At 40.6% G+C, this 22,980-nt stretch overlaps 1 protein-coding gene across 1 annotated transcript in view; it reads right to left on the bottom strand.

The window, feature by feature from the left end:
* Positions 1-22,092, bottom strand: part of NALF1 (NALCN channel auxiliary factor 1) — a 288,039-nt gene extending 265,947 nt beyond the window's left edge. The window contains exon 1 of the mRNA XM_032775945.1: positions 20,671-22,092. Coding sequence (XP_032631836.1) covers positions 20,671-21,492 — 822 coding nt within the window. The 5' untranslated portion in view covers positions 21,493-22,092. The remainder of the gene's footprint in view (positions 1-20,670) is intronic.
* Between the last annotated feature and the right edge of the window lie 888 nt (positions 22,093-22,980).

Genomic DNA, 22,980 nt, shown 5'->3' with positions numbered 1-22,980 from the left:
GTCTTCAAATCTCAATTTTGAGGATTTCAATAACTCAGTCATGGGTTCGGGGTTGTTATAAATGTGTATGGGCAGGGTTTTGTGGCCTGCCTTGTGCAGGAGGTCAGACTAGATGATCATATTGGTCCCTTCTGACCTATGAGTCTATGAGTCTATGCCATTTATCCAAGAATTCTAAAGCAATTTAAGAATAATAAAACAAAACCATTTAATTTCTCATTAAAATCAGTTACCATCCTGAGGCCTGAAAGAGAAGAACTGTTGTATTTATCTTTTAAACAAGTGCTGTGTTCAGGAAGGTGGTATCCTGACTTGCAAATCAGTAAGCTGTATATCAGTACCAGACAAACTGCTTGAAGCAATAATTAAAAATAGAATTCTGAAACACCTAGATGAACATGATAAGACAGAAACAAAGCACTATGGCATGTGTGCCTCACTAACATATTTGAATTCTTTGAACATATCATAGAATCACAGGACTGGAAGGGACATAGAGAGGTCATCTAATCTAGTCCCCTGCACTCATGGCAGGACTAAGTTTTATCTAGACCATCCCTCACATGTGTTTGTCTAATCTGCTCTTAAAAGTCTCCAATGATGGAGATTCCACAACATCCCTAGGCAATGTATTCCAGTGAGAAACTACCCTGACAGTTAGGATGTTTTTCCTAATCTCCAACCTAAATCACCGTTGCTGCAATTTAAGCCCATTGCTTCTTGCCCTATCCTCAGAGGTTAATGGGAATATTTTTTCTCCCTCCTTTTAATGGCCTTTTATATACTTGGAAACTGTTATCATTTTCCCTCTCAGTCTTCTCTTCTGCAGACTAAACAAAACCCAATTTTTCTCATAGGTCACGTTTTCTAGACCTTTAATCATTTTTGTTTCTCTTCTCTGGACTTTCTCTAATTTGTCTATATCTACCCTGAAATGTGGTGCCTGGAGCTGGGGCCTAATTAACACGGAGTAGAATGGAAGAATTACTTTCTGCTTCTTGATTACAACACTCCAGCTAAAACATCCAAGAATGATGTTTTTGCTTTTTTTTGCAGCAGTGGGAATGGGATGGAAAAGATACTGATGATATTACAGTCTCATTATATAAATCAATAATATGTCCTCACCTGCAACACAGTATTTAGCTGTAGGCAAACTATCTTAAGAAACAGAGGACGTTCAGAGATCAGTGACAGACCACATGCCACAACCTTATCTTTGCCCCCCAGGGATGATTATTTTCAATCAACCCTTATATCAATCTATCCTCACCTAGCACAACACACTAGTGCCCTGACATCCATAACTAATAGTGATAGGAGAGGGTTAAAGGGCTGTGAGGAGAATGGAAGGTTGAGGTTGTTAGAGAACTCTGTAATGAACAGTGTTAGTCAAATATATATACTAAATGTTAGAGAAGTGAATATTATGTATGGTATTATAAGAAAATATAAAATAATTTTGCTTCTTGTAGGTCTCTGCAGCTGCAGCATTTCAGAATTTAGATGAAACAGCTTCAGGATTGTGTAAACCATGAAACTGGTTTGTGCATCTTATATGTAATACTTTTGGTCTGTGCAAATGGCATGGTGAAGCAGAGTGTCAAGAGGGACCTGTTAGCTCCAGGTGCAGCCCCCAACAAGACAAGCTAACAAGCAAAAACTCAAGGACAAAACAACAGACCAGCAAGAAGAATATCAATTATTGTAAGATAACAACTGGGTGGAGTCAGGGGGCATAACAGAAGTAGACAGATAAAAATATGTTTTAGCAGTATAAGCAAAAATGTACTTGTACAGGTTAGTTGTTGTGATTTAATCATGTGATTATTTTAATTAGGGCTTTAGAATAGATAGGTACACATTTGAGGTAACCTGTAAGCTGAGACAGTGCAAAGTTATGGAACAGGGGATAAAAGGTAGGTGATTGACACTAAGAGAGAGTGGAGAAGACACAGGGGCAAACCTAACAGAGACCAGAAATTTGAAGAGAGTTATCTTGTCCCCTAGGAAAGCAACTTGATCATTTACTTTTCTCACCTTTGTTTTTGCATGTATATGCAATTCATAAATGATAACAGCATTGTCTTAAAATGTGCACGATAAAGGATAAAAGAAACTGTTAAAGCCTAAATTGAAGTGGATCTCTTTTTTCATCCAACAAGGTGAATGGTAGTTTTAATAATGGGAAGTAGCTTTGCGTATGAGTGAAGGAGAAGAGGATGTGTACTGTGAAGTCATTTAACTGGCCATTTCCTTGCTTTTGCTGGTTTGTGTCAAGTATGCCATATGAGGAGCAACACTAATAGCTTCACAACAAAGATTTTTGTACATTAATTTCCTAATGTTTTAGAGTTCCTAAGCCAGGGGCTGGTGTCATGCAACTGCTAAGTTTATGTCAACACTGCAATAAAAGGTGTGATTTGCAGCTTGGGTAGACAAACATGTGCTAGCTTCAATCTAGTTAACATGCTTAAAATAGCAATGAAGATACAGCTATTCAGAGTGGGCTGTACAAGCACACCAGGGACCTAGGGTACATACATTGCTAGCCCACGCCAAAGCCCGTGATGCCACATCTTCCTTTCTATTTTTAGCATGCTAGCTAAATTAAATCTAGCACAGGTAAGCCCACCCAAGCTGCAAAACACACCTTCAACTGCAAACATAAGGTTAGTGTAACTGCTAATAGAGAAGGCTTTATGCACCAGCAGCTGCTGCACATGAACCCTATGTGACAGGAGCTGAAGCTGCCCATAAACTCTTGTGGCAGCAGCTGCCTATAAGACCCTTTTCAGATATGCACAGAAGCCACAAATAAATTCTTCTCCATTATGCACAGAAGCTGCACACAAATCCACTTGCGTCAACAGCTGTCCATGAGTGGCACCAAGTGTGTGTGCAGTGACACAAACAGCAAAGAAGGTTTATGCACAGCTGCACATAAACTTTCTCTAACAGCTGGAGCATAAACTTTTGCTTATGGTGTATAATGGACAAAAATAACCTGAAATCCAATGTTTTTAAAAGTACCATAAAGGTTGCACCTCTCTACCAAATTTTGTGTAGGTTACAATAGCTTTTTTTCAGATACCCATCAACAATGGATTATAAAGCTACCAAAGAACAATTCCAGCCAGAGCCACATTAAGAATTACAAAGAGAAACAAAACCAAAACTTCAAAGGGCTTACAAACCAGCTCTGTATGAATTTTCTCACTGAAAGACAATGGGCTTTTAGAGAAAAACAGGGATTTATATTCCATTTTAATTTCATTTTCAAATGTGACCCTAACAATAGAGTCCCTACCAGTCCTCCATAATGAGCACTCACAGTAATAAAATAATATATAGAGAAAAGATATGTCCCCGAGCATTACTGTTTATGTGCCAACCACTGCCTAGTGTGAGTTAGGAAGAAACATTCTCAATCAACAAAGTGTTTCACAAGTGTCTGGTACACAGTTTATTTCACCTCCCTCCATCCACCGCTAGAGACAGGATACTGAACTGAATGGCTCACTGGGCTGCTCCAGTATGTCAATTCCTATATTTCTGCAGATGGAAAATAAATAAGTTAGTACATCAGAGGTCTCTACTGTTCAGCTTGCTAATCAGAGGAGTGGGATCTCAGCGTATACCATTTTAATGATTACCTGAGAGAGATCAAACAAATGCATTAGTCATTTTCCTATATACTCTTAATAAGGCACAGGTATTTGTTCTATAATTGTATTTATGAAAACCATATATCTGCATTTTTGTTTATATGCTGCTCCAATTGCTTTTTCCAACTGGCAAAATGATCTTGGGCCTCTGATATCGTCATCAGCAATTCCTGTTAGCCTACTAGCAACAGTTAATGAAGTAAATGCAGATCACCTGCAGGTCTCCCCTTGATGTTTCAATCAATCAAACATGCTGATATCACTTCAACAAATGATTTGTTTCTCTCTTTTTATTAAGCCAATAGATCACTTTTCCTGTCTTATTTTGTCCCTAAGTCAAGTCACCAGTGTGGCCAAGGTAAGAAAACTTTTCAGCCACTACTAAGGATTAAAAAGTTTAACCCACTAGATACTCTGGAATGTCTATACAATTGAGAGTTTGTTGTCTTAATTTCTAGGAAGAGGAGTACAAATAACCCATTATTCTTCCAAAATGTGTGGTAAGCTTTGTGATGGGTTCGGTCACAGAGACTCCCTTTGGACTTTCACTTGATGTGCTGAAGTTACCTCTGAGCCCATTTTCCCTGCCAGCTTGGACTCAACCCTGCCTTGTTGCGCCAGATGTGCTAACCTGCTGCAACAGACCCAGGTCTGGTCCATGCCCCCAAAGTTGCAGACTTTAACCAAAAACTGCTCAGCAGGTCACCTGTCTCCAGCACCCAGACACCCAATTTCCAATAGGATCCAAACCCCAAATAAATCCATAAACTCATAAATTGTCCATCCTCTATAACACTGATAGAGAGATCTGCACAGCTGTTTGCTCCCCCAGATATTAATCGCTTACTCTGGGTTAACCAATAAACAAAAGTGATTTTATTTAGTATAAAAAGTAGGGTTTAAGTGGTTTCAAGTAATAACAGACAGAACAAAGTAAGTTACCATGCAAAATGAAACAAAACACGCAAGTCTAAGCCTAATACATTAAGAAACAGTTTACAGGTAAATCTCACCCTCAGAGATGTTCCAATAAGCTTCTTTCAAAGACTAGACTCCTTCCTAGTCCGGGCCCAATCCTTTTCCTAGTAAATCCTTGTTAGTTCCAGTAGGCATCTTAGGTGAAAAGCTGGGGCTTTCTCATGATTGGGACCTCTTTTGTTCTCTTCCACCCCCTTTAATAGTTTTGGCACAAGGTGGGAATCTTTTGTCTCTCTAGATCCCCACCCCTCCTTCTAAATGGAAAAGCACCAGGTTTAAGATGCATTCCATCATTCTTCCTGGGCCAACTTACACAAACACAGGAAGGCTTGCAAGTAAACAGAGCCATTTACAACTAATTGTCCTAGTCAATGGGAGTCATTAAGATTCTAAACCATCATCAATGGCCTACAGTTTGTAGAATTACAATAGGACCTCAGAGTTATACTTTATATTTCTAGCTTCAGGTACAAGAATGATACATACATACAGGTAGGATGAAGACACTCAATAGATTATAAGCTTTGTAATGATACCTTACAAGAGACCTTTTGTATAAAGTATATTTCAGTTACATCATATTTACAACATATTAGGGGAGGGATAGCTCAGTGGTTTGAGCATTGGCCTGCTACACCTAGGGTTGTAAGTTCAATCCTTGAGGGGGCCCATTTAGGGCACTGGGGTAAATATCTGTCTGAGAACTGGTCCTGCTTTAAGCAGGGGGTTGGACTAGATGACCTTCTGAGGTCCTGTCCAACCCTAATCTTCTATGACACACTCATAAGCAAATTTCCATAAAACATTACAGAGTGCAACATCACAAGCTTATTTAAGACTATTTCTAGACAAGGTATATTTCACTGATGTTTATTTTTTTTTAATCCTGCAACTGCCAAAGAGAATTTATATAAGTTCTTAATGTTCAAATGAAGTAGCATTTTAAGTTTCCATTATTAAAAAATTCAATATGCGATAGTCTACAAGAATTATTCAAAATACTGCAGCTTGCAATAACAATGTTTCAGTGTTTTAGACCCTTCCCAAGTTTTAAAGCAGTATTTCTTTAATCCCTGAAGTCCTCTGTGAAGAAATAGGACTTAATCTATAGCCATAGCTACAGTGTTGTCCTGTCTGCTGAAAATCTAAGTAAACTGAAATCTTCACGAATAAGTTGAAAATGGTATCATTTTAAAAAGAAAATAAATCACTTAGGTTTTCCTTGGTATCTGGTTATCAGCTCCTTAGCCATCTAGAATTGAGCAGTGCCCTATAATCCTTTCTCTTAGTAAGAAGACAAGAAAATAAGGAGGAAGGTATGGGAGTATTTTACGGAAGAAGATCAGACATCTTATATTCTTGTTCATTTATTTTTCTCAATATAAGCTCTGTTTCCACTGTTACTTTGATATTTTCTGTAGTCCTAAAGTTCAGAGCAGCGACTTCCTAAACTTAATTTATCTGTAGATTGAAAACTCTATTTGGTGATGTTCAAATACTGGGAAAGTGTGACTCCATGTTGTGCTCTCTGCAGGTGAAATTCACACGACAGTACAGGCACCACAGAAGGCCCTCTGTGCAGCATAACTGCTGTGGTTCTGCTGCATGGAGGATTGGCAGCTGCCAAGAAGATATGTAGAAGGAATCCAAGCCTCTGCTGTGTCCTACCTCCATATAGGCCCAGCAGAAGGAGACTTGGAGCAGACTGAAAGAACTGCAGCCCATGGGGTTGTAGAAGCCCTAAAGAAGCTGCTGAGCTGATTTGGATATTGCGTGAAGGTTGGGAGTAGATTCTCCCATTCTCTTCAATACCTGAGTAATTCCCTACATAAAGCCCATGCACTCAGGTTTTGTGTGGCATGTGTACCTCTGTGTATAGATTACACTATGTGTGGCGTGAAATTGTGACATTTTAACTGTACAGCTTACATTAAGGCTTGTGTGAGGAGGAGATTGGGAGTCCCAACATGCCTCCTGACACTTGCAAGCAATGTAGAGTGGTGGGGTCTGAAAGGCTCTTGAATTTGTGAGGAGAAGGGAACTGGGACCCTTTGTGGTGAGCTAATAAGGTTCACAGGGAGTTCTAGATGTCTCCTAGGAACTGCAAGAGGCATGAATATCCTCTACAGACTTCAAGAATTCTAAAGGAAAGAGAGAATGCCACATCTTTCCTTTTCCACTCTCCACCCTTCTCCAGCCCAAAGCTCCATTCTTTGCTCAGTATCATCTTAGGACTCTATGGAAAACGAAGAAATTTTAGACCAAAAAATTCATTAATGTGAGGTTAAGAGTCACAGGATACATTTGGCAATTTAAGGCTGAAAATTCTTAGAAGAAATTTTTAATTATTAAAAAAAAAACCCGAGGAAGCAGGAAAATTCCAAATTCAGTTTAAGCCCAAACATCTGAAAGTATTAAAATTCACACTTGAGGTATCCAAACTAACTTAACTCCTCCCGTTTAAAGCTGCCCCCAAAAAACTCAGCTTATCCATCCCTAATAAAGAACTTCACTTTCCTTGGGTACCACAACAACCAGAAGGTCTTGTTCTTAATCACGCTTGTCTCAATTCAAGGCTTCTTTTACATCCTACATACTCTAAATGGAAAAGAAAAATCTTATTTACAAATTCCTAGTTAGGTAAATAGCATATTGAGAGTAATTGTTCCTGAGTCCCCATTAATGGGCCCTGTTCTGTTAAGTACTAAAGGTATGCAGCACTTTATATGATCTGGCCTTATAATTTCATATGCCAACCAATGATCCAAGCCTCATTTATAAACCAGTGATCTGTACTGCATATTTTTACCACTCCACCTGCAAGCTGTATAAGTAAAATAGCTGGGGACTTCTTAAAGTCTTTAGAAAAAGTCATTGGTTCAAATAAAATTGCACAATACAAAATATCTATAAAAGGAATAAAGAAGGGAATTGAAATAGTCAAGGGGGCAGAGATAAGGTTGTTTTGATTCCTTAGCTGCAATTTTAATACTTGCAAAGTTTGTGTTTCATGTAAGAATCCTCTGAACTTTGACTTTTCCTGACTCCTCTCCTCACAAAGATATTGCTATCTGAAACTTTCTTGTAAGGATTTTACCTTTAGGTTACTGACATATCCTCCATTTTAACTCCACCACAACTCATTTATTTATCAGGGAATTAATGTTTAAAATGTTGCCTTTCTATTGTGTATACAAGCTCTGCTTAAATGAGCCAGTAAGACAGAATCAGCCCTCAATGATAGATAGTCTTAAATATTTTTTGTCATAACTTGAGCCATCTATCTAAAAAACAGATTAAAATGTACCAGAAAATTGTCTTGTCTGATGTTTTATTAGGAAAAAGTGTTCATAAGTTAACCCATGTCTATTGCAATTGGATCAGTTAACACATCATGACTTTATTTTGTTTTGCCTGCATAAGAAAACACTTCCCCGATCATTCATTATCTGAAATATTGACAACCCTGTGAGTCTGATCTGCCAATCATATTCCAATACTATTTATTAAAACTGGTGACATTTTGAACCATTTTCCATCTGAAAATGCAGTTTACCGCAACATTATGAAATTTTTTATGAGAAAAAGTTTAAATGAATCATTTATTATTCTAATGATGTTGAAACATTTCAATAAGATAAAAATGTTTTGTTTTTACTAATAATTGCGATTATTTTTGTTTTTATATTATATCAATTGTAATAGTGCATATTAAATTTAAAATAATATAGTTTAATTTATATTACATTATAATGTTTTACCATTATCAGAATAAAACTTTTTGATGATATTGAAACAAAATGTTTTGACTTTACATATTTCAATGTTTCTGAATCAAAAAATTTCAGGATTTCCCTTCTGTGTGTAATTTCAAACTTTTCCTTTTCATTCCCATTCAGCATGAAAACAAATTTTGAAATATTGCAATTTCCCAAGGAACAGAAATTCTATTTTCCAACCAGCTCTATTAGATTCTGAACTCAGATGCACCGGTGTAAATCTAGAAGTTGATGGAGTTGCTCTGTATTAACTAATATCAGCCCTTACAACACTGGTGAATGACCTATACTGTTATTTGGAAGAGGCAAATTAATTCTGTTGAGCTGTCTCTCAGTAATTTTTCCCTTTATAGGTTTAACAAATTAGATGCATCCTATTTTGCCATGGTATGTCTGAAAAATCAATAGAACAGGAGAATGGGATCAAGACCAAACACAGCAACAAAGAATAGAAACAGCATTAGTCTGACATCAACAGCAAATTAATATAATCAGTCTAATACAGGAAACGGGCGTTTTCAACATCATTTTGTGTTTCCCCTTTTCTAGTAAGGTTCATAGAGCAAATTCAGTAATCTGAATCAAATTTATCCTCGGCATTTCACATTTTGGAGTTTTAATTCACATAGGCCTAATTCTGTTTCTTTTTCTGCTCTGGTATCTTGAACATGAAAGAGCTATTTTAATTTATATATTGTAAAGAATTCTACTCCTAGACTGAGTGCTTCTACGCCAAGTTTCAGACTGGAGGGATTTCCTTTTACAGCTCAGTTATAAGTCTCTCAGTATAGAAGCACTTTTATTGCAGCTGTGACTAAATAAGGTGTTCCTATTATTCACAACTCATTTCTGTATAAAAGCCTATTCTGAACAAACATCATATATGATAAAAATGTTAAGGGTACTCAGGTGTGACTTCCATTCACTTTTTGTTGAGTAAATTTTCAGGATTCATTTACGTGTGGTATCTATTCTACAGTAATATACAATAAAAGCCAGAATGTGACATTTGAAAATAATCCTCCATTTACTTTGTTTTTTCTTTTTTTGTTGTTGTTACAAACTAAACTTTACTTTAAAGCAAAACCCAGTAATTTCTAAGCTCTTACTTGCATAAATATATTGATATACCCCGGAAGGGTTCTCACCTAATGAAGATAATTTGTAATAACACATTTAGAAACGTTGGTTGTTCATGATTTAGAATTTAGAACTCAATTACTGTAGCATGTTAATCTGAGAGATAATATAATTAACTTTTCTAATTTGCTTTAATACATATTAGAGTTCTTCAAAATCTTCCTTATATAATAAAACTTTAAATCAAAACTATATTCCTAAGTGGATGCATAATGATACAAATTTAAATGTGATGAAAAGGGTTAGTATCTCCCATAAGTGTAACTCTTGACAAATAAAAAGCATCTTAACCGAAGTAGAAAAATTATCAGAAATGCACAATAAATTCTAAAACATGTCTGTTTGTTTCCTAAAAGGATGACTGACAAAGTGAGAAACATTATCAGCTACTTATCACAGACTATTTTTTTCTTTACTTTCATGAGAAATTTCGTTATGGTTTTGATTGCTAATATGTTGAACATGTAATGAAAGGACTCACTGCAATGACAATGCTCCACAAAGATGAAGTAGCTTGACATGCTCTAGATTCCATCTGCATGTTGTCACCTTGTCACCTTGGTCAATAGCTCCATCAGCCCTGACAAAGAGAACACCAATCACAACATGTTGTCCGTGCTGCTTTAGGCAAGGGGAGGGATAGCTCAGTGGTTTGCCAAACCCAGCTATTGTGAGCTCAATCCTTGAGGGGGGGTACTTAGGTATCTGGGGCAAAAGCAGTACTTAGTCCTGCTAGTGAAGGCAGGAGGCTAGACTCAGTGACCTTTCAAGGTACCCATCCAGTTTTTTTTTATTTCCTTCAGCCACCCACTGGCCAGGCTGTCAGTGGCATCTGCATGTTGTACTCAGGCAAATAAAATCAACTAATGATCAACTGTGCAGAAGTAATGACCACCCAGAATTAAACACACATTCAGGACTCATTCAAGATATTTTTATAACTACTGGAATTACACACATTCCCTGAGAAAATGCTTCTGATTTGCCTGAAGACCACAGAACATCTTGTATTCAAGCAATACTAAAATAACCCATTTTAAAATTGCTGCTTCTTTAAATGTTGCACTAGATACATCTGAAAAATTCAATACTTCATTCAAAAGTGGCACTTTGCCCTAGCTATGATCCCATTAATGACAATGGAAAACCTCTCGTTGACTTCAAAAAGAGCACAGCACTTTTGGAAATCTCATCCCATGTATATTTCCTGTTAATAAGTTCAGTTCAGATCATCCCATCTCCTAGGTTTTACCATCACAGGGAAGAAATCCCCATAAGAATCTCTTTCTGCATTATCCTACCAGGGATGGGGGGAGATTTGACCCATCCTGCAGCATCCTGAAAAAAGACAGATCCTCAAGGACGTTCAGGAGGCCATGATATTCATGTGAAGTTCTTGAACTGTGTCACTGACACCTGCTTGCCCCCATTTCTGGCTCCTTGGCAGTGTAGTTTCTTTGGGCCTAGGCTACCAAGGTTTCTTCCAGCTGCAGTTGTCCCTGAAACTTCTGAAGATGGAGCTTAGCACAAATGATAATACTAATAATATATTTTCTTTTCCAAAACATCTCTGTGAGACTGTAAGGACAGATAATGTGCATTCGCCCCCTTCCCCTCCTCCACACACACACCTACAGCTTCACTCCTGGCCTGCCCACATCTTCTCTTGCTCACCCAATCTTCACCCTTCCCACAGTCCAGACACCCACAGAGAGCTGAACCCAAATTTGGCCATGAGCTGGGGAACGTACTTGGGGAGACCCTTCCAAGTGCAGATGTCACAGGAATGATCCAGGACTTCCACATATCACATGCTGCGCTTACAAGTAGCTCAACCAGAATTCCAAAAGTCAAGCTGCGTTCCTTCCATCTCACACATCTTCATCATGAAAAAACAGGGTTTTTGAAGGCTAAAACATGCCTCAGTGACAGCAGTGCAACTCCATTGCCTTTACTTGCTTTCAAGCAGTCAACCTGACCCTATAATTGGAATTTAACAGGGTAAAGCTAACTTGCTTTCTCAGCTATGATGGCTCTACTGTGTTTACAAGACTAAAATGTAGTGAAACCATATGTTATTCACTAAAACAAGCAGTTGTGTTTCTGAGTATACACAGGGAGCAGAGCTGTGTATACTGAGTGAAGAGGGTTGTAGGGGATTATAGCTGGGCTTGGAGTTCCCCTCTTGCATGGTCTGACAGAAGAAGATGATTAAAGCTGTTGGAATCCATCCACCTCCCCCTCTCTCTCTCAGACACACACACACACCCATCAGAATATCTTATAAGGAGGGAAACAACCAGACCACCATTCTTTTACACCCTGTTCTCACAAGATTTGCTTTTGCGAGAGTCAGACACAAATACTATTGCACAGTCTGCCCTCCTCCCCCCCAAAAAAGCTAGACCATTCTCATCCCATTTAACACTGATATAATCACATAACCTAATACATTTACTCCCATTCACATCTCTAAAACACAGATTGCTCTCCTCGCACATTTTCCCATGAGACTGTGTGCAGGTCCCATGAACCTAGTGATATGTCCATGCTGGTGCAAGACAGCACCAAAGACCAGCATGCATAACCAAACCCACTCAATCTGCATTGGAATTAGCATTTCAACACAACATTCCACAAGCCTAATTTTAACACTGCTGTCATTTTTTGTTTTCTGAGGTGTTTTAGTGATACTAAAGAATACAATTTGTGTGTTGTCTTTACCCTTTTAGGCAATCCTTACTCAGGCAAGAATGAAGCAAAACATGCACGAATCTCAGTGTGAGTTTCTTGAGACAAAAGATCGAGTAAAGACCAAGTGATCTTCAGGCATTATAAATGACAGAACTGTATTCAACTTTCTGATGACTCTTCGCTAGTAGGAAAGGGGGATGAAGAAAGGAGTCTTCTGCGTCATCTGCAAACTGTACAAGGTATATCCAAATGAACCAGTGTGTAATGGAGGCTTGAAGGCAGAGCAATGAAACCTACCACTATGTGTATGTCTATGCTGTGTTTTAAAACCTAGCCTCAGAGCATGGGCCTACAGACTTGGCTCATGCTATGGTGCTAAAAACAGCTATGTAGACATTTGGGCTCAGGCTGAAGTCCAGGCGCTGAAGCCCAGGGAGGAGTGAGGGTTTCAGATTCCAAGCTCCAGTCTGGGCACAAACAGTTACACTGTTGTTTTTAGTACCATAACACAAACCAGTGGTGAACTGGAGCCGGTTCCCATCGGTTCGCAAGAACCAGTTGTTAAATTTAGAAGCCGGCGTAGAACCGGCTGTTAAAGGGGCAGGCGGGTGGGCAAACTCCGGTCCGCAGGACACATCCGGCCCGCTGGACATCCTGTCTGGCCCGCTTTAGCTCCCAGCTGAGGAGGGTCCCCCAGCCCCTCTTCTGCTTCCCCACCCTCGGAGAGCCACAGCGCACCGGGCTGCCAGAGTCAGTGCTCTGGGCAGCTTGGCAGCTTCTGCCACTTTGAGCGGCATGGGCGGGGAGGCGAGCTCCAGCGGCCGCGCGGCATCCATGGATGCTGCCCTGAGCAGCATGGTAAGGGGGCCGGGCCTGGAGGAGGGGTTGGAGGGGGCAGAGGTTCTGGGGGGGCGGTCAGGGGATGGGGAATGGAGTGGGGGTTGGGTAGGCATGAGTTCCGGGGATCTGTTGGGGTGGTGGTGGAAGGTGTTGGGCAGTCAGGGAACAGGGAGTGGGGCGAGTTGGGTTGAGGTCATGGGGGGCAGTTAGGTTGGGGGGGTCTCAGGGGTAGTGGTCAGGGGACAAGAAGCAGGGGGGGTTGATGGGTCGTGGGTTCTGAGGGGGGCAGTCAGGGGCAAGACGTGGGTGGGGGTCAGATGGGGAACCGGACCCGGTGAGGAACTGGTTGTTAAGATTTTGGCAGCTCATCACTGACACAAGCCCCTGTGAGCCCAAGTTTTTAGGCCCAGGCTCTGAGACTTATTGCCCCAAGTTTTTAAACACAGCATGAACATATTCTATACGACTCTAACATCCCCACATGTGCAATGGCAGCTGACACTAATCCAGTCTTTAGGATAGATTTATGGTCATGAGAAATTTGATCTTTAAGGGGTTGATCCGACAAGCTACTGAGCACTCTGGCCCTGGAACAGCAAAGCACTTGAGTAAATACTTAAGTTTAAGCATGCGAATAATCTTATTGACTTGATTGGCACTAGTTATGTACTTAAGATTGGGCATGCATTTAAGTAGATTGTTGAATTGAGAGATTAGGGATCAGTCCAAAACTCACTGATGCAAATGGGAGTGTTGCCCTTGACTTAAATGGAGTGAGGATCAGGCCCTTAATTACAATAAAGCCATAATGGACTATAATAGAGGTATTGAGTTCTGCCACATGTCAAATCTACAAACTAATTTTCAGGGGGGGAAATTACACTGTTGGTTTAACTTTTTACATTCAGTTCAGCAAAAAAAAATGCACAAACATCAGTTTGTGCAGTTATCCAAATTACATGATGTATTTTAAACTGTACACATGAAAATAATTTTACTTCAGAACAAAAAACTGATCATAATTTCCTACAATATAATATATGTTATTCATATTCAAAGAAGTTTTAAAAATAAACACTACATTTCCAGAGGTTTTTTTAAATATCAGCTTTGTAATTCAATTTTTACCATTGCCTTTCATACTAGACACTGTCCACCAGTGCCAAATCATAAGACTTCACTCTTAGTGATTAATTTTAAGAATCACTCCCCAATGTATTAAATTTCAAATATTGCTGTGTGACCAGAACTCCTAAGTAGCTTTGTGTCAAATACTGGTCTATTTGACCTTTGCAACAGAAAGGTTCTCATCATCTGAAATTTAGTTTCAAATTTCTCATCTGTTCTTCTCTGCCTACTTAACTAAGAGGTTAAACCAAAATCCGATTAAAGTGCAACTTCTGTTTAGAAAAAAAAAAAGTACGACAGTAAACTCATGGTTCATACAAACCATGATATTTCCAATTAAATGAGAAATAATGCAATTTTAATTATTTTAAAATGCTCCAGAGTAACCTCTTACTTAATAAGAGTTGAACACAGTGATCAAATAAAAACCAGGTGTAGAAGTATACCAGCTATATTCACTGATCAACTGAATACTTATGATAATAATAATACTCAGGAACCCATATTTTTTAACTAAGTAGCATTAGAATTCAACTATTTTTACAAATTTGCTAGCAGTGTAGACTTAAAATTGCAAATCTGAACTGACTAAATATTATTTAATCTTTATCATGTATTTGTTTTATGTATCATCCTATAGGATATCTAGGGCCTGATCCAAAGCCCATTATAGTAATGGAAGTACTGCCACTGATTTGGACTTTGGATAAGGCTCAGACTGAAGAAATATATTGAAGCTGCCATGACAATTTCCTTAAACCAATTTCAATGGAGAGCTTAGCAATGAAGAACTGTAATGCACAAAATAGTTTTAGAGTTGTGGGCCCAAGCCTACCCTTGCTCAGTCATCTCATTGATGTTAGGTGACAGATTTTCCAGCAGGAATTGACCCATTTTCTTTAACAAAAAAAGTAAAAATATTGGCATATCTTCTAGTATTTCTACTCTGGTATCCTAGCATTAAAAGAGAATAATAGGATGTTATTCTGATAATTTATAAAAATACATTAATTACACATTGCAGTATTTAAACTAATATTGACAAAGGGCAGTAAGTTCTTATTTCAAACACTTTAGTTTCTTACAGTAAAATAATTGTCTCCGAGATGCTAGCTGTTTTGTTCAGTAACTACAAGCATTAATAAATGTGTCTGCAAAGAATATTCTCCAGCTTAAATGCTTTCCATACGGAAAGTATTCTATGTCTCCAAAACCAGCATTTAAAAAACCTTTACATTTGTATGGCCTACTTATTGCTTTGACCCAGTTAAGACGCAGAAGAAGCCAGAATCTTCCTCTATTCCAGAAAAGCAATAGACTTCTGACTTAAGAATAAGAACTTGAGTATTTCCCCTGACAGAAAGCTGACAACTCATTATTAGGAACTGAGTCTTCTAACATCAACCCAATACCATTTATATATAGTATCAGTTATTCCTGGTGTGACAAAGTTCCTCCTCTACGTTAGTGGGTCCTGCGCTTATTGGCAGATTTGCTCACCTCAGTGATCTTCCCCACAATCTGGATCAACTCCTCCTGTGTCTGATCAGAAGTTGGGAGGTTTGGGGGGAACCCAGGCCCGCCCTCTACTCCGGGTTCCAGCCCAGGGCCCTGGTGCGCGGACTTATGCCATCTTTTAACCAGCTGCACGACAATACAACTCCTGGGGCTACTTCCCCGATCTCCTCCAAACACCTTTTTATCCTACACATAAGAGACCTTCCTCCTGGTGTCTGATAACACTGTGTATCCTAATCCTCAGCAGCACACCTCTTCACTCTCAGCCCTTTGCCTCTTGCTCCCAGCTCCTCACACACACTTCCTCTCCTCTGACTCCTCCTCACCTGACTGGACTGAGCTCCTTTTTAAACCCAGGTGCCCTCATTAGCCTGCCTTGACTGGCTGCAGGTGTTCTAATCAGCCTGTCTGTCTTAATTGGTTCTAGCAGTTTCCTGATTACTCTAGAGCAGCCCCTGCTCTGGTCACTCAGGGAACAGAAAACTACTCATCCAGTGACCAGTATATTTGCCCTCTACCAGATTCCTGAACCCCAGTGGCCTGGGTCTGTCACACTGGTTAGCAAGAATATATGAATATTATCAATCACAATTACTATAATTTCACCAGATGTAAACATTAGTTCAAAATGTTTCTTAATTTTACAGAACAAAAGCAATTTTTGTTGTAAAAATCAAAGTTTAAAATAGATAATGGTTCAGATTCTCAACCGTTGTAACTCAGCATAACTCTATTAAAGTCAGTGGAGCGACACTAATTTGCATCAACTAAGAATCTGCCCCAATATTTAAATGCATTAAAATACATTTTTTTTCCTTTGTTGTACTTCTTGTTTTGTACATTCCTAGTATGTGTGATTATCAAAACAAACAAAAAAATGTTCGGAGACACCAGATTTATGCAAGTTGATCAATAACTTTTGAAACCAGAATAGAATTACAGTGAGACAACAATAACTAGTGTTTGTAAAACAGAAACAAGTCCACAGAAAAGCTCAATCTAAACCCCAACTAGTATACATTGTGTATGTAGTTTATGTGGCATTGTCAAACATAAGTATCTGAACCTTGAGAATTTAAAGCAACTACTCTAATCTGCATCAAATGTAAATACACAGATATGTGTAACATTTAAAAGCAAGATCTACTGATGTTAGAGGAAGAAATTTCTTTTTACTTAATTAATATGCTTTTATTTTGATGATCTGGGAGCCTAAATATGAAATTCAGCTTCACATAATATCTAAAAGTGAATTTATACTAACTCAAACAATTTCTGACTGCAAACGTATTGCCATAATACAAAACATGACTAAAACAAACCCCAGAAACTACTAGACATTCAATGAATCTTAGATCATTTAGAGAAGAAAGTCCAATAACTCATAAAAATCTTACTTTTAGGTAAAAAGATGAAAATATAAAGTCACTATTTCAGAATGATACAGTAAAAAACTATGCAATAATTGCTAATTGTGATTTATATGATAATTACTGAAAGGTAAAATAATTTGCATGAGAGAACAAGTAATGTCATAATTGCACTTATTAACCTCTGAATCAACTGTTTCTTGAGGTTGCTGGGGTAAGGAAGAGTAGAGGGTCCAGTAGAATATAAATGTTACAGTGAGTGGTATTCATAGTAACTTCCTGATTTTGTAATCAACTAAACATTGTTAACTGGATGAAATACTCTCTTCTCCTCCACAATGTAGCTACTCTCCCAGAATACTAAAACTTTCTTAAATGCAAATAGATTTCTTTAATAGGTTTTCTTATTTCACTTCTGACCTGTCTTTATATACATGACTATTGAATAAATTCATTATTTTTCATATTATCTTTTAATACACAGTAAAAAGCAGTACACCACATTAATCAGTCAAATGGAGTAAAACAAATATATCTGATTAGATGTCAAATTTCTGTTTGGCCATCAGATGTTAGATGTTGATCCTTTAACATAATTCTTAAATATCATCTAGACATTATCACAGCTTTGAGTACATTAGCAAAGCTGTTTCCTATTTTAGTTTAATAAATCAAGTATTTATAAAGAACAAAACAAGATAGTAAAGTGGAATTTTCAATTTATTTTGTTTTTAAATGGGTCATTTCCCCAAGATGGAGCATTTTTCTTAAAACAACAACAAAGCCTAGGACTTTATAGTTGCATGTACATACAATTGAGTATACAGTACACAAAATCACCTTACTATACATCATATGCAGTGCTAGACTGCTTAAGACTGCCAAATGATTGGATTTCACACAGTGATATATAAGATTTGAAAATTCCCTAAAAGATGTGGACACATAAATTCAGGGAGAGAACATGTAATATAGTTATATATCTCCAATGTTTTCATACTATATGAGCAGTAAGCATTGTGCTCTGTCTTTCAGCACCTCGGACAGCAACTCTTTTAGAAAAGAGCCAGTGTAACAGGAATAGGGCTTTGCATCTGATCATTAATTATCACACATAAAAACCATAGTTGACCAGATCAGTTCTTTGTCATATCTTCCAAAAGGAACAATACTACTAGCATTTTTGTTCTTGTTTTGCCTTCACTTTGTCACATAGATTGGCTGGACAAATTCTCAATACACAGTAGAATAGCACTGGCAGGCAGGTCTGGTTCATGCAACCCCAACCCAAATTAGTAATTTGTTCTGTATTTCATTTTGCCCCTTCTTTCCTTTTTTCTTGCTGAAAGGTACAAGTAGGCATATTTTCTATATTTTTTAAAAAAAATATAACTGGTGTAATTTTTTTCTCTTCCGAAGACTCATTCAGAACATTTATTCACATCAACCCCCACTGGGAAAAAAAAGAAATAATATACAGTATTGCATAATTAGTATTCTGTGCAATTTCTCCTTTCTCACATGATCTGATATCTGGTAAAGCAACTGTTAATGGGGTGGTGAAAAAGTCCAGTCAAACCAGCCTATGATTTAAAACATCATGTTAAGAATGTAAATATTGATCGTTTGGCAGGACAAGGCAGGAGATCAATTTCCAGGTGAAGGAGTTACTGAAACGGCAATGATGCCCTCACACTTTTGGCCCTTAGCAGGATAACTTTTGAACAAAATTTTCTATTGCCTCCAAATCAGCCAATATCGAGATAAAAGATATTTACGCTGTAATGTAAGTATAAAATGCCTGTGGTGCATGTTTACATATACACATACAGTTAAATAATCCAGGAAATGCAGGTTCAAAATTGCTTTGTGAGTTGCTTTCATTCCTATTGAACTTAATGATACAAACTCTACTGACATATTTTTCTTGCTGATAACATCAGGTTTTATTCACGTAACGAGATGACGTTATTGGGCTGTTGGACATGCACATGTTTGTCCTTTGAGGCAGTATACATAAGCTACATTTATTAGTACTGCCCATATTCAGCATGATGGGATTCTGTGAGGCATATACCGCAATCATCAAAGGAAACCAGAAGGCCCTGTTAAAGTTAAAAAGGCACTAAGGGGTGTGGGATCAGGTTCTCTTGTTAAATATGATCACCAGAAAAGCCTTCCGTTCAGATAGGTAATTTGTTTGTGCTGCTGTGCTCAGCTGGTTCAGATTTCTAAAGCAGGATTTGGTTTGGATTTGTTAAGGTACCAATGCAGTAGATAATCAAGAAAATTCAGGTAAGCCAGTTCAGAGCAGAAGCCATGTAGATTGTTTGGCTGTTCAAAAAAATATTTTAAAAAAAACAGACTTTGTATTTTAAGCACCAAGCACAGCCCCTTTCACTGAGCTTTCCCGCCTTGACAGCTGGGCCAACTAGTCTTGTGCAAAGTGGAGAGACAGCTACCGCAGAGCCAACGTGGGACACTGTTTGCTTATGAAGAAAAATAATCTCTTTGGATCGCTCTGAATAAGCATGGGGGATACGTAAAGAATAACGATTAGGTTTATTGAAATTCTGTCATCATTACTTCCCTAGTAAAGGTCACTGCAGTATCTGTTTACAGCCACTCTAGTCCTTGAGCTCTTCTCCACTCCACAGATTGTGTAGAGCAGAATTCAGACACAGACATATACGCACACATAGATGATCACCTGGAACGTCTTCCTTTTTACACATGATTGCATTGCCACAATCTCTGTTTGTACATTAGGAAATGCTCCTTCTTGATTCCTCCGGAATCCCATCACAATTGCACATGTTAAAGAGAACAACACATCAGTATTCATAATTCTATGCCAAGACACCGAAACATTTGTCCTTCAGAGATTCTGGACAGCATCTTGCTTCTGGAAGGAAGCTCTAAGACAAGACGACTTGCAAGTCAGCTAAGACTGGACATAAGTCATCAATTGACTTCACTGAGATTCAACACAAAAGCCTAAGACAATCAGTAACTGGTTGAAAGTTAAGACAGAGTCACGTCGCTTACACAGCAATCAGAAAGTTCCCCCGGTGCGCACCGAAACAGACACTTTTTTGCTACCGAGTGCCTACACAAACGCCAAGCAACCACGCCGCTGATCCTGCGGAACAACCAACTTCCCACGTCCACTCCAGATCGTCAACAACCAGAGGCAGCCCACTCACAACCCACTGCCGTACTAGGTCCTGCTAATTGGCATGCAGCCCCTACCCCTGCCTCTCTGTCAAGCCGCATGCAAGCCCTGTGGAAGTAGGCAGCCGAGTTTGAGCCAATCGCATATTCATGAGTAGGGGAAATCCAGCTCTGCACTCCCAGCGGACCAAGGATCACTCTTCTTTTCCTTGCAAGCAATGCGTAAATAAGGCTCCCTTGTCAGTTTCCACTAGAAGAGACAATTCCTCCCGAATAATTAAAGCCATCAGCACCCGAACTAAAAACACCACCAAAAGAAAAAGGAAGGCAACCAGCCGGCCCATCAATGAAAGAGAGCATAAAACACAGCAGGGCTCCTACCTTACAATCCTCAGGACACGAATTCACCGAGTATTCATCCGATTGTAAATATTTCTGGAGCATAACCTCAAACTCTTCGTATTTCTCCTGAGCGTGCTGGTCGTAGCGCTGGTAAGCCTGGACGCACTGGCTGCAGGAGCCTTCCCCCTCCAGCACCACATCCAGACTGCAGTTCAAAGTGTCCGGATTGGACAACCCGGTGAACAACTCCCAAAGGGTGTAGGAATTACAAAAGGAAAGGTAAAAATCCGTGAAGTTCCAGCTCGGAGTCGGATGATTCCCCGTCACCTGCTGCTCCCGGCTCCATCTCCTCCGGCACACGTAGTCCGCATCCTCCACGCTGAAACACTGGCCAGATGCGGAGCTCTGCGGGTAACACGTCTCCAGGCGCCAAAAAGGTTTGGTAGAGTTCCCTAGAAAAATAGCTTTGTTGTTGTTGTTATTGTTATTATTGTTGCTGCTGCCACCGCTGCTGCAGCTGCTGGGGGAGGGAGGCAAGGTGGGTAATGAGGAGGAGAGGAGTCTATGGGCCGCCTGTGCTGCAGGCGAGGGCTCCCCCATGCTAGAGAGTAGCTCCCGCTCCGGATGCTCGGGCTGCTGCTGCTGCTGCTCCTTGTCTCTGGTCCTGGTGAGTTTGGCTTCGGCACAGAACCACAAGTGATCAGAGAGCAGGACTGTGAAAAACAAGAGCGATGCCAGGGACAGTCGCCATTTCTGAGCCCTCTCTGAATCAGTGAAGGGTTTCTCGTTCTCCCGGGGTGCAAAGCAAATTTTTAGGCCGTCATCGTACTGCCGACTGCACATCCAAGCACCCCTGGTCATATTTTGGGAACGCACAGCCCTGGCCGACTCCACCGTGAGGGCTCCGTTGCCAGTGTCACCACAATATGCATTGACTTAAAAGATTGGGGGGGGATTTTCTTGCCTTCCTTTCTCTCTCCCTCCCGCTTTCGCTCGTCCACTATCCCTCCCTCTCTCTCTTCTTCCTCTTCTTTCTTCTTCTTTTTCTTCTTCGTCCTCTCCCTATTGAAATGTTGTTGGGTTTTGCAGGTGGATCCGGCTGGGTCTCACCACAGATCCATCCAATACAGAGTACGGCGGAGCAGATGCGAGCAACAATGCAGAGAGAGGAGGAGGTGGTGGTGGTGGTGGTGCTGGTGGTGACAGTGGTGGTGGCGGCTGGTGGTGGGGTTGGCTGGCTGCTTCTTTTCCTCCCCTCCTCTCACCCAGGCATTGTCAGATAGCAGATCTCCATCGCTCTCCTGAGAAAAGCCGGCTGCCCCCTGCCAGCTGCATGCCGCTTCCCCCGCTGCCGACGGACGGCTTGAGGAGAGCAGCTCCCCTGCCTGCCTTGCCTCCTTCCTTCCTAGCGCTGCCGGAGCTGCTTCTCCTCCTCCTGAGCCCAGAGCCCTGGCACAGATGCCTGCACCCCGGTCTCCGTCTTCCCCGCTCCCTCCCCCCCCGCGCTCTAGCCCGAGCGGCGCTGCTGCAGGGCTCCCGGAGCGCGGCTGAGGATGCTGAAGAGGAGGAGGCGGCGGCTGCTGCCGCGGCGGCTGGTGACAGTGAGCTGCTGCGGCTGCTGCTGCTGCCGGGCGCGTTCTCCCCCGGCACGCGGGGCGGGCTTGCCTGGGTTTTGCCTCCCGATGGCCACAGTCATCTTTGGTCCCTGGGCTAAGTTGCCGCCATCTTCGTCCTGGAGAAGCACTTTTTTGGGGGGAGCTCTGTCTTTTGCGTCATCTCCTCCCGCGCCGAGCTCGCTCTATCCTGGCGCATTGGCAGCTGCTTTTCCTCCGCCTGCCCACGGAGGTGGGGAAAGGCACCGGGGACCACATGGCCCCACCAGAGGGCTTCCGGAGCGCACCTCTTCAGCCCGCGCCACTCGCCTGGCTTCGCCACGTCCTAAGCTCCAGCTTCCACGGCTCTTGCCTTTGCTCCCACCAGTGGCTCCTTCTTCCTTCCCTTTGTGGCCCCCGAACCACCCCCTCCCCGCAGGGTGATGGCTGGCGGGATCTGTCTCTGGGTGAGTCGTTTGTGTGTGCCCCGTGTCATCTCAACCAGCAAATGGCTCGAGTCAGATACAGTGTCAGAGTCTAGGTGAGAGCTGGATCATGCCAGGGTATTTTGGCCCCCATTACTCAATATTCCACTGCCCACATGAAAACTAAGTCTATCAATCCATATGTCACTTGACATAACTCCTAGACCCCCAAAGCACCACAGAGCAATAGCACCGGAACACCCCAACTGCCATCTGGAACCTCAAATTCCACTGCCTAAATGAAGAACCCGTTTAGCCTCGTGTATCTTCAA

The sequence above is a fragment of the Chelonoidis abingdonii genome, chromosome 1 (genome assembly GCF_003597395.2).
Source record: "Chelonoidis abingdonii isolate Lonesome George chromosome 1, CheloAbing_2.0, whole genome shotgun sequence".
Lineage (NCBI taxonomy): Eukaryota > Metazoa > Chordata > Testudines > Testudinidae > Chelonoidis > Chelonoidis abingdonii.
The sequence above is the reverse complement of the archived record's forward strand: the minus strand, read 5'-3'. Positions and strand labels throughout refer to the sequence as shown.